At 38.9% G+C, this 12,621-nt stretch overlaps 1 protein-coding gene across 2 annotated transcripts in view; it reads left to right on the top strand.

The window, feature by feature from the left end:
• Positions 1 to 11,955, top strand: part of LOC134352937 (fibronectin type-III domain-containing protein 3A-like) — a 162,389-nt gene extending 150,434 nt beyond the window's left edge. For both annotated transcript variants that reach the window (XM_063060584.1, XM_063060585.1), the window contains one exon: positions 8,942 to 11,955. In XM_063060584.1, coding sequence (XP_062916654.1) covers positions 8,942 to 9,256 — 315 coding nt within the window. In that variant the 3' untranslated portion in view covers positions 9,257 to 11,955. The remainder of the gene's footprint in view (positions 1 to 8,941) is intronic.
• Positions 11,956 to 12,621: the final 666 nt, after the last annotated feature.

Below are 12,621 nucleotides of genomic sequence, written 5' to 3' on the forward strand. Positions count from 1 at the left end.
TTTAAATAAGTAACACAAAAAACATTATACTTGTTCATTTACTTATTAAGAAAAATGTTCCAGTATTACATGTATTTGTTGAAAAAAGTATGTGAACCTTTGCTTTCAGTAACTGGTGTGACCCGCTTGTACAGCAATACCTTCTACCAAACATTTCCGGTAACTGTTGTTCAGTCCTTCGCGTTGGCTTGGAGGAATTTTAAGCCATTGCTCCTTACAAAACTGCTACAACTCTGGGATGTTGGTGAGCTTCCTTCATGGACTGCTTGCTTCAGGTCCTTCCACAACATTTCTATAGGATTAAGGTCAGGACTTTGATTTGGCCATTCCAAAATGTGAAGTTTCTTCTTTTTAAACCATACTGTTGTTGATTTACTCTTGTCTTTCAGATTATTGTCTTGTTTCATTATCCGACTTCTATTAAGCTTCAGGTGACAGACTGCTAACCTGACATTCTCCTGTAAAATGTCTTGATACAATTTTGAATTTATTGTTTCCTCAACAATTGGAAGCTGTCCAGGCCCTGAGGCAGCAAAGCAGCCCCAGACCATGATGCTCCTTCCACCGTGCTTTACAGCTGGGATGAGGGTTTGGTGTTGGTGTGCAGTGCCCGTTTTCCTCCAAACATTGCAATGTCCATTTCTGCCAAAAAGTTCAACTTTTATCTCATCTGTCCACAGGGCATCGTCCCAAAAGCGTTGTAGAAAATCCAGGTGGTCTTTTGCAAACTTGAGACATTCAGCAATGTGTTTTTTTTAAGAGAGCGGTGGTTTTCTCCATGGTGTCCTTCCATGAACACTATTGTTGTTCAGTGTTTTTCTTATAGTGGACACATGAAAAGGGTCTTCAGCAAGATCTAGAGATTTCTGCAGGTCTTCTGTTGTTACCCTTGGGCTCTTTTACACCTCCTTCAGCATTTTGCACGTTGTGCTCTTGGTGTGATCTTTGCAGGGTGCCCACTCCTAGGCAAAGTAGCAACAGTACTGAGTTTCCACCATTTGTAGACAATTTCTCTTACTGAGGACTGATGAATACTCAGGTCTTTAGAAATGCTTTTGAAGCCTTTTCTAGCTTCATGCATCTGCACAATTCTTCTTCTAAGTTTCCTATGAAAGTTGTTTTGGTCAAGGCATGGTGCACATAAACAGATTTTTTTTGAGAAGAGCAGGCTCTATCAGTAACCTGACTTTATGCGTCTTTTTATTTATATATATATATAGGTACACCTCCAACCCACACCTCCAATCTTATCCCATTGGTCGGAACACCTGACTCCACATGGCTTTTGTAGAAGGCATTACCCCAGAGGTTCATATACTTTTTCTAACAAATACATATAATATTGGATTATTTTTCCTCAATAAATAAATGAACACGTATAATGTTTTTGTGCTATTTATTTAATTGTGTCTCTTTATCTAGTTTTGGAAGTTGCATGAAGATATGATCACATTTTAGATCATATTTATTCAGAAATAGAGTAAGTTCTGCTGTGTTCTCAAACTATCAAGCACCACTGTGCATATTACCATCCTGGGATCTGGTGAAGGGGGAAATATTCTTATTCAGTCTCCTTTGCAGTTTAAATCTCTGTCAAGGTTTGCCGTGAATATATTCAATAACTCCAACTGTACTTTTCTCTAACACAGGGAATTCCAAAGGTACTCTGCCTTCTGAAAGAAGAAATTCTTGTCTCTGTGAAATGCATGCCCCCAAATGCTTGTAGATAACCACTAGGGGAAACATTTCTCTCAGTATCCATCCTCTCATTCTTCCAAACGCTTAATATAAAGTGTGCACCCAATCTGCTTCACCTTTCTTCATGGGTATGTCCCTTTATTTCAGGACTTAAATATGCTGAATCTTTCCTGCATCTCCAGTGCAAGTATATCCTTCCTTAAATTTGCAGACCAAAAGTGTACTAGTACTCTTGAGTATAGTCCGAGCAGTAACCTTTAAAGCTGCATTAAAACCTCCCTAATTTTACAGTCGGTACCTCTTGCAATGAAGGTGAATGTTATCTTTCCTGTTATACAGTGATGACAACTGCACACAAAACTCCAGATGCAATGTCACCAAAGTATTGTGTAGCTGTAACTTGACTTACCAACTTCTATGGTCCAGTGTTCCAACTGATGAAGGCATGTATGCCACTATCTCCCACCCAGCACTTAATCCTTACATGTGGCCTAAGTGCTACACCTGCCCATACACCTTCACCTTCACCCTCAAGGCCCCAGGCAGTCCTTCTAGGTGAGGCAACACTTCACCATCAAACCTGCTGGAGTCGTCTGTTGTGTCCGGCATTCCTGATGCTGCCTCCTCTACATTGGTGAGGCCTGCCATAAATTGGGGGACCACTTCATCAAGTGCCCCCACTCTATCTGCCACAAGCGGGACTTCCTGAAGGCCAAACATTTTAGTTTAGATTCCTGTTCCCGTTCTGACGTGCCAGTCCGTGGCCTCCTTATGTGCCAAGATGAGGCCACAGCCTCGGGGTGGAGGAGCAACACCTTGTATTCTGTTTGGGTAGCCTCCAACTTGATAGCATGAGTATCGATTTCTCCTTCCAGTAAACAAATTTCACCCAACTCTGACTTTTTACCTTTTCTCACCTACCTGTTACTTCCTCTGGGATTGTTGGTGGAGGAAGCATATAGAGTAGCAATATACTGCATGAGAGGCATTTAGACAGGCACGTTAACAGTCAGGGAATGGAGGGATATAGACCACGTGATGACAGATGGGATTAGTTGAAATTCATATCATGGACCAAAGGGGTATTTTGACCGACAAGATCCCTGTTCACTTGGATAGGGAGGAACTGGTTTGGGTGGGGGGGGGGTCATCAGTTTTGTGTAGGGGAGATCATGTCTCACAAATGTGACTGAAATTTTTGAGGAAGAAATTTAGAAAATTGATAAAAGAAAAACAGTAAGTGGGGTTTTCATGGCCTTCAGAAAGGCTCATGATGAAGATTGACGTGATAGACTTGTCCAGAAGAGCTATGTGTGAAACTGGATCTCAAATTCGCTGCTTGATAGAAGTTGGACCACATTGGTGGATGAGTGTTTGTTTTTTTGATGAGAGAAGTGTACCAAGTGGTGAGCCACAAAATCAATGCTGGGACCATTGTTTGTCATTGATGAGAATGTCTGTGGTCTAGTTAATAAGTTTGCAAGTGACACAAAAGTTGGTGGAGTCCTAGATGGCAATAGTCATAGTCATACTTTATTAATCCCAGGGGAAATTGGTTTTAGTTACAGTTGCTCCATAAATAATGGTAATAGAACCATAAATAATTAAATAGTATTATGTAAATTATGCCAGTAAATTATGAAATAAGTCCAGGACCAGCCTATTGGCTCAGGGTGTCTGACCCTCTAAGGGAGGAGTTGTAAAGTTTGATGGCCACAGGCAGGAATGACTTCCTATGACGCTCTGTGTTGCATCTCAGTGGAATGAGTCTCTGGCTGAATGTACTCCTGTGCCTACGCAGTACATTATGTAGTGGATGGGAGACATTGTCCAAGATGGCATGCAACTTGGACAACATCGTCTTTTCAGACACCACCGTGAGAGAGTCCAGTTCCATCCCCACAACATCACTGGCCTTACAAATGAGTCTGTTGATTCTGTTGGTGTCTGCTACCCTCAGCTTGCTGCCCCAGCACACAACAGCAAACATGATAGCACTGGCCACCACAGACTCGTAGAACATCCTCAGCATCGTCTGGCAGATGTTGAAGGACCTCAGTCTCCTCAGGAAATAGAGACGGCTCTGACCCTTCTTGTAGACAGCCTCAGTGTTCTTTGACCAGTCCAGTTTATTGTCAATTCGTATCCCCAGGTGTTTGTAATCCTCCGCCATGTCCACACTGACCCCCTGGATGGAAACAGGGGTCACCGGTACCTTAGCTCTCCTCAGGTCTACCACCAGCTCCAGCTAAAAGTTGTTTAACAATAAAAAGGAATATATGAACTTGAATGTTATGTGGAGCAGTGGCAGATGAAATTTAATCCACATACATGTTTCGGCACGGACTAGAAGGGCCGAGATGGCCTGTTTCCGTGCTGTAATTGTTATATGGTTATATGTGCAGAAGTGTATTTATGGAAAGGTTGCGAATTTTGAAGCTGGTTAACTCTTCTTCGATTTGTGCCAGTCATTCTCTAATTCAATTTAAAATTGTACATCGCTATTATTTGACAAAGGAGAGATGTCTAAAATATTTCCTAATGTAAATAGTGTGATAGATGCAAAACTGAGATAGCTACATTGGCATATATGTTTTGGTCGTGTTCTGTAGTGAAACAATTTTGGAAATCTATTTTTTCGACAATTTCTAAAGCTTTAAAAATCAATTTACAACCTAATAAATTGACAGTTTTGTTTGGTATAATTCCTCAATATATTCACGGTATTACTATATCAGACCAATACGTAATTGCACTTGTCACATTATTGGCTAGAAGGGCTATTTTATTAAAATGGAAAGATGCCTCTGCTCCCACTTTGATACAATGGTTCTCTCAGGTGATGTTATGTCTTAGTTTGGAAAAAATTAGAAGTCGAGCTTTTGATCCTAAATTTGACTTCGAGAAAAGGTGGGGTTCCTTTGCCCGTTATTATCATTTGATTTGATTTAATAAAGATGGTCCTTTTCTGATGCTTGGCTATGTGGATTTGGTTGGTGGATTGATGTCTTTTTTTTAATGGAAGCTTGTATGGCGTATAGCTCCTGGTTTGTGCTCCAAATGGGTTTTTTTTCCCTTTTTTTTTGTTGTTATTAGGGTTTTTTCCTGTTTTAGTTAGCAGGGGTTCTTCTTTTCTTTCTTTTCTCCATAAAAAAAGCTTTAACTTTTTTTTATTGTTATTGATATACTGTTCAGCTTGGTTGATAGTTTAACTCTTATTCTACATATGGATATGTTGTCTTGATTACAGGTGTCCCCCGCTTTTCGAACATTCACTTTACGAAACCTCACTGTTACGAAAGACCTACATTAGTACCCTGTTTTCGCTTTCAGAAGGTGTTTTCACTGTTACGAAGAAAGGCAGCGCGCACCCCGAGCAGCTGCTCTCCCCTGGATTCGGAACGGCATTGCTTAAACACGTTGCATTGAGCAGCCGTTAGCAAGATGAGTTCTAAGGTGTCGGAAAAGCCTGAAAGAGTAAGGGTGTTACACTTAGCGTAAAACTAGACATAATTAAGCGTTTCGATTGTGGTGAACGAAGCAAGGACAAAGTGAGTTTGGCTTGTGGAAGCTGACGAAGATGATGTTGAAGAGGTTTTGGCATCCCATGACCAAGAACTGATAGATGAAGAGCTGATGCAATTGGAAGAGGAAAAGATAACAATCGAAAATGAATGCAGAAAGTGAAGCAACTGCGTGAGATTTTCGCTGCAATGATAAAGTACGACTTTAATTTTGAAAGGATACGTAGGTTTAGGGGATATTTGCAGGATGTTTTGAGTCCTTACAAAGAACTATGTGATAGAAAAATGTTCGGGGCTCAGCAGTCAAGCAAGCCTTCCACATCAGCCACAGCAGACGACAAACCTTGACCTTCAACATCGAGGCAGGCAGTCATAGGAGAAGATGAGCTGCCTGCCCTGATCGACGATGAGATGACACCCCCGTGTCCCACAACCCCAACCCCCGTGCCCCGGACAGATACTGCATCGATTCACGGAGAATGCAGCAGTAGCCGGGAGGCACACAGCGCATCTTTAAGAAAAAAGCCGAAATAAACATGCTAATTAATTAGGTGCCGCCTAGCACGTAATTGTCGGCCCAGATCAGTGCCGATGCAATCGGCAATTACCTCTGATCTGCGCCGACATTTACGTGCCGGGCAGCACCTAATTAATTAGCATGTTTACTTTGTCTTTTTTCTTAAAGATATGCTGGGTGCCTCCCGGCTACCCCTGCGTGCTTCACGGCAATGTAGTGGGTCTGCGGCCCAGAGGGTGGGGGCCACTGCACCACCCAGCCTGCGATGACTCAGTCTAACACATCATCATCAGTGTGCTCGATGCCTTCCCAATTCCTGTAAGTGATACTACACTGTACATACATTATTTCTACTTTATACAGGCTGTGTATTTTTACATGTTATTTGGTAGATTTGGCAGTTTCATAGTTTAAAAGTTACTGGAGAGCGTGTTTATGCCAACAGCGCTTGCATGAGATTTTCTGCCGAGAGCGCTTGCGTGAGATTTTCGCTACAGAGATCTGTGCAGGCAATCGTTGTAGAGAAGTATTTCTACTTTATATAGGCTGTGAATTTATCACATCATTCCTGCTTTTACTATATGTTACAGTTATTCTGGTTTTATGTATTAATTGTCATGATTTGGTAGGTTATTTTTGGGTCTGCGAACGCTCACAAAATTTTCCCATATAAATAAATGGTAATTGCTTCTTCGCTTTACGACATTTCGGCTTATGAACCGTTTCATAGGAACGCTCTACCTTTGGATGGCGGGGGAGACCTGTATTTTGATGTATTTTTCTCTGTTGTTGATTTTCAATAATAATTAATAAAAAGATTTAAAAGAAGTGTACTTTGGGAGATCTAGTTCTGGTGAGACAAGTGGAATAAATATCAGGAACCTTAGGTGTGTTGACAAACAGAGACCCTGGGATGGAAGTACATGGCTCTCTGAAAGTGGTAACACTGGTGAACAGGGTAATGAAGGTGGCATTTGGTACACTTGCTTTCATAAGCAGTGTCATTGGCTGTAAGGATATCTTGTTGAAGTTGTAAAAAAACATTGGTTAAATTAAACTTGGACTACAGTTCTGGTTGCAGGGAGGAAGTGGTGAAGTACAGAGTGATCCACCAGAAGTTACCTGGATTGGATAGGCTTGATTTATTTTCACTGAAACGTAAGAGGCTGAGCGGTGACCATACTTTATACTTCATTGTCGCCAAACAATTGGTACTAGAATGTACAATCATCACAGCGATATTTGCTTCTGCGCTTCACACTCCCTGGATTACAAATATTAAATATTAAAGATATTTAAAATAGTTAAAATTTGTAAATATTAAAAATTTAAATTATAAATCATAATAGAAAAATGGGAAGTAAGGTAGTGCAAAAAAAACCGAGAGGCAGGTCCGGATATTTGGAGGGTATGGCCCAGATCCGGGTCAGGATCCGTTCAGCAGTCTTATCACAGTTGGAAAGAAGCTGTTCCCAAATCTGGCTGTACGAGTCTTCGAGCTCCTGAGCCTTCTCCTGGAGGGAAGAGGGACGAAAAGTGTGTTCGCTGGGTGGTTCGTGTCCTTGATTATCCTGGCAGCACTGCTCCGACAGCGTGCGGTGTAAAGTGAGTTCACGGACGGAAGATTGGTTTGTGTGATGTGCTGGGCTGTGTTCACGATATTCTGCAGCTTCTTTAGGTCTTGGACAGGATAACTTCCATACCAGGTTGTGATGCACCCTAGAAGAATGCTTTCTACGGTGCATCTATAAAAATTAGTGAGGGTTTTAGGGGACAGGCCAAATTTCTTTAGTTTTCTCGGGAAGTAAAGGCACTGGTGGGCCTTCTTGGCAGTGAACTCTGCTTGGTTGGACCAAGTCAGGTCATTTGTGATATTGACCTCGAGGAACTTAAAGCTTTTGACCTGTTCCACTTGCGCACCACCGATGTAAATTGGGTCGTGCGGTCCGCTACTCCTTCTGAAGTCAACAACCAATTCCTTCATCTTGCTGACGTTGAGGGATAGGTTATTGTCTTCGCACCATGCCACCAGGTTCTTAATTTCCTCTCTGTACTCAAACTCATCATTACCCGAGATACGAGCTACAATTTGTTGTGTCATCAGCAAACTTATATATTGAGTTTGATGGAAACTTGGCTACACAATCATGGGTGTACAGTGAGTACAGCAGGGGGCTGAGTACACAGCCTTGTGGGGCACCGGTGCTCAGAATGATTGTAGAGGAGAGCTTGTCCCCTATTTTTACGGCCTGGGTCCTATCTGTGAGGAAGTTGAAGATCCAGCTGCGGATCTGAGTGCTAAGGCCCAGGTTCCGGAGCTTAGGAATCAGTTTATTTGGAACGATGGTATTAAAGGCAGAGCCATATAGAAAGTTTTTAAATTATGAGGGGCATTGATAGGATAGATGGCCTTGCTTTGGGAATAAAAACTGTCTTGATCCCGGTTTAATATGGGGGTGAAGAAATGTAATTATATGAGCGTTAAACATTTTTTCACTCAGAGGGTGGAAACTATCTGGAATGAGCTGCCAGAGGTGGTGGTAGAGGCAGATACAGTTAAAATTTAAGGGGAGAAAAAAACATTTGGATGGGTACTAATTGCAGGCATGTAGAGATTCAGGCCTAATCCAACAAAATAAATCAGTGTAGATGGACAACACAGTGAGCAGAATGGCGGGCTAAAAGGGTCTGTTTCTGTTCTGATTTCAAATGGGGGAGCAGGCACAAGGAATCGCTATGGAATTATGGGTATCACACATTTAATTGAAGAAGCAACAAACACAAACAAATGAATGAAGTTATTGTGCAATAAGCTATGATGAGTCAGTGAAATATCAGTACATGGAGTAGCAGACAGTGGAGAATAAAGAATGAGGAAGTAAACGTTTACTATAGACAGCCCTGGGAAAAGATCTAGCAACATACAGATGTTCATGTGTTCCCAACAGTACACTTGCTGTTAAGTTAGTTCCTGTGATATGTGTGTGTTACCTTAGCAAACTTGATGTTTGATGTCACTCAGTGGAATTCAGTGCTAAAGTTATTATTGACTGATTCATGAAAGCACTTTGATTCAGTCAATTTTCCTCCATATCATCGCCTGTCTCAAGTAGTCATAGTGCTTTGAAAAATTCAGACTAGTATATGTATGGATATGATCATATAGGTTTTTATTGATTTTATTTTCTGCATTTAAATTTAGGTGTACAAGGGTCCCATGACTTCATTTTGCCTTGCCAATGTTCAGACAAACTGTGAATACAAGTTCAGGGTCTGTGCTGGTCGCCAGTACCAAGATGCCACTGGAGTGCAAGAACTGTGTGGGCCTTACAGTCCCACTGTATCATTCTCATTTCAGAAAGAAGCAACCTCAAATCAATCTGAAACTACGACTGAGCTTACAAAGCTTCACAAGAAAACGCTAAGTGATGAACATTTTGCTGCCCTGATTGTTATAGGATTTGCAATACTTTCCATTTTGTTTGCTTTCATCATTCAGTATTTTGTAATTAAGTAGCGATTGAAAAAGACACGAATGGCTGTGATTGGCTCATTTTAGATCAATGACTCCAGCTTTTTTTTCTTAGTTCATTGTTGAAATGATAGATGGGAATGATTTTAGATGAAAAACAGGTTTTACTGCTGCTGACAGAATCTTGAGTTTGTGTTAACCAAAGTCTTGAGTGCACACGAAGCAAAATTCCCATAAGGAGGCCCTTCTGAAGCTTCTGAATTCAGCAACAGTTTTCCTCTTAGCATTTTATTCCATCATGCCAGTGAAGGACAAATGTTTTGTATAAAGGCCTTTCTGAAGGCTGTTGTGGTAGCTACAAACTTATAGCAGACGTGTATTAAGACAATTAATGTTTTGTACAGTCTGAACAGAGATGTATTAATCTTGACTTCAGGTGCCCCACAAACTAGTTTAGTGGCAGATTTCATTGCAAAGAAATAAAGCATAACCACTGGTTGTAAATAAAATGTATATTCAAACAAAAATTTGGAGAAAAACTTCTGATTACATTTAATTTTGGGGAAAAAATGGCTCCTTGAATTGCATGAACTCCAGATTGAAACTCCAGATTTATATTTTTTTTTCTCTCAGTCCATGAAGGTAATTGAGGACCACAGTGTTTCCAGCAAAGTGCCTTGCTTTGTGGAAAAGCATAAAGTTAAAAAAGTCTCTGATTGTAACAATGTAATTTAAATATTGCTGGTCCTAAAGTTTGAATGAATGAACTTTTAATTTGTCTTGCTTTGTGGTATTCCCCCATAAGAAAATATACATAAATATGGCAAATTGAAAATGGCAGATTCCCCCTTAAGAGAGGCAAGGAGAGAAGTATGGCCTTGGGTATTGTGAATCTCAAAACTAACCAGGAATTATAGTATTGTTTTGCTGAACTTAATTTTCAAAAGTGTTTGTTTATTCATTTTCATATAGAGTGGATTCCAGTTAATTGGGACGCATACAGACCAGTACATCTTGGCCCAATTAAATGGCTGTCTCAATTAGCTGAAATTTCATGGAAATAGTTTAGACAAACTACCATTTAACTGAGTAACAATTAATGTATTTAAATGAAATACAGAACAAATTCAAACACTACATAATCTACTGCAATTCTATAAAACTCTGTATTAATTCCTAATAATTATCAGCAATGGAATGAATCTGATGTATGCTGTAGTGTTCTTTTGATTGACTGAAAATGAACACAATCAGCATAGATACCTACTGCAGATAGCAGACTGCTTTCAAACAATGCTTTAGACGATTGCATCTTGCAAATCTAATTTTCACTGTTGCATTGAAGATAATTGTCAATACCTTCAAATGCTTTGTAGTTCCCGACCTGTTGAAGTGGTGAAATTGTTTCATTTTCACTCCAGGCCATTTCTGGCATCTCTAAGCCTGAATGCTTGTAACTGCAGTGAGAAAAGCAATTCTGAATTGTCTTACTGCTTATTACTCACCAACTATCTGTAACAAAACTCAGTACTTTTTGGACACAAACACACTCTAGCTTTTTTCAAAAATCTTTGCTGTAAGCACAATGTAGTGTCTAACAACCACACGATGTGCATGTGACTGGCGCTAGTTAGAAAGTGTTCGGCAGCAGTCTCCTGTACCAATTAAATGGCATAGTGTCCCAAATAAACAAAGGGAATCCCAGCTATTTTCTTGATTTTGTTTTTGTCCTTTAAGAGTTGTCCCAAATAAGCAGCAGTCCCAATTAACCAATGGCCCAATTAACTGGAATTCACTGTATTTAGTTATCTTCAGAATGACAGAATTACATTCCATTACTTTTCCATCAGAGATGGCACCATTTGGTTTTTAATGCTATGCATTTGGAAGAGATCTGTTTTTAAATTTTTATTTTCAATGAACATAGTACTTCATGAAAAAGTCATTCTGTGCTCAAAGTCAAGTGTCCCAGGGATTTTCATTTATTGTGCAATTCTGGAATTTACTCTCTGAATATATATGTATATCTTCCAGTTTATATTTTATTTATTGTAATTAAAAGTCCAGGAAATTCATTGTATGAATGTATGTATCATATTAACTTGAATTTTTAATATAGTGGAAGTTGAGCATTTTCCCTGTTAATGAAAATATTTTCTTATTAAGATAATGTTAAAATGACATGTTTAATTACCCCAAGGAACAGTTTGCATGGCATTCCAAGATCAACTTTTATTTTCGGTTCCAGTTTTTTAAATTCCCTAAAAGAACTTCAGCATGCAGTTAAACTAAATATCAGCAATAGGATATTTTGTTGAATTTTTGCCAAAGTTTTTTAAAATTATTTCAACAAATTTAAATCACTATGGCAGTAATGGGCTGATTTATAGTCTTTCCTAGACTTCGGCTTTGTAGACTGGAGTATTTTCATGAAACATATAGTGCCCAAATATGGATATTAAGTATAATGAGTAGGCGTTGTATAAATAATTAAAAGTAACAGTGAGAAGGTTTACTCACTACAATATATTGTACAGGTTTAGTATAATTTGTTGCATAGTTTTTAATATGAAATGTACATTCCAAATATAACTTGGATTGCATTAATATACTAAATATTGCTTTTAACTTTGTATTGTATTGAATGGAATCATTCGCAGGTTCATATGAAAGTCGTCATTCCTATGTATAACTAAACTGTAACTATCAAATAGATAATATATTTAATAACTGCTAATAAAATGTAAATTAATTCCATAAAATGTAAGAAGTTTGTACATGTATATTTCATTTCAGGTACAGGCAAGTGTTTAACTATAGGTGTTGATTGTGTACATTCTGAAAATATTCTCTTGCAAAAGTACACGAGAACAAATTGGGCTTTCAATAAGAGTAGAACTATTTATTTTTTATAATTCATCAAAGCCCTTTTAAGAAATTGACCTTAAATATAGCTTAGAATGAAACTGATCTAATTTACTTAACGAAATGAAAAATAATTATATATAGTATATTCAAAAATATCCTTGATATAATTAGTTATACGAAAAACATTCATGTTTTGCATACAGTGTTTATCTGTAATGTGTAGGATAGTTTACTAGCAGGAAACCACAGGTATTTATAAACTATGGTACTTAAATAATTTGGCTCTTTGGAAGGAAGTTGGCTATTCTTTGGGGTAGGATAAATAACCACAATTCGTGCATCTGGCAGAAGTCTGAGTTCCTATATATTTTTTAAAGGAAAACCAAACAAATAGAATATTGGAGCAGAGTTTATTATTTCCTGTTGGGATTTTGAATCCCTAAATGGAAATGGAAACCTTGAAAATTATTTGTTTTCAGATGAGATTAAGTTGTTTTTGTTTCAGATTGCTGAACATGTATTAGAATTTTATATGCTTTGTT

This window comes from Mobula hypostoma, chromosome 10 (genome assembly GCF_963921235.1).
Source record: "Mobula hypostoma chromosome 10, sMobHyp1.1, whole genome shotgun sequence".
NCBI lineage: Eukaryota > Metazoa > Chordata > Chondrichthyes > Myliobatiformes > Myliobatidae > Mobula > Mobula hypostoma.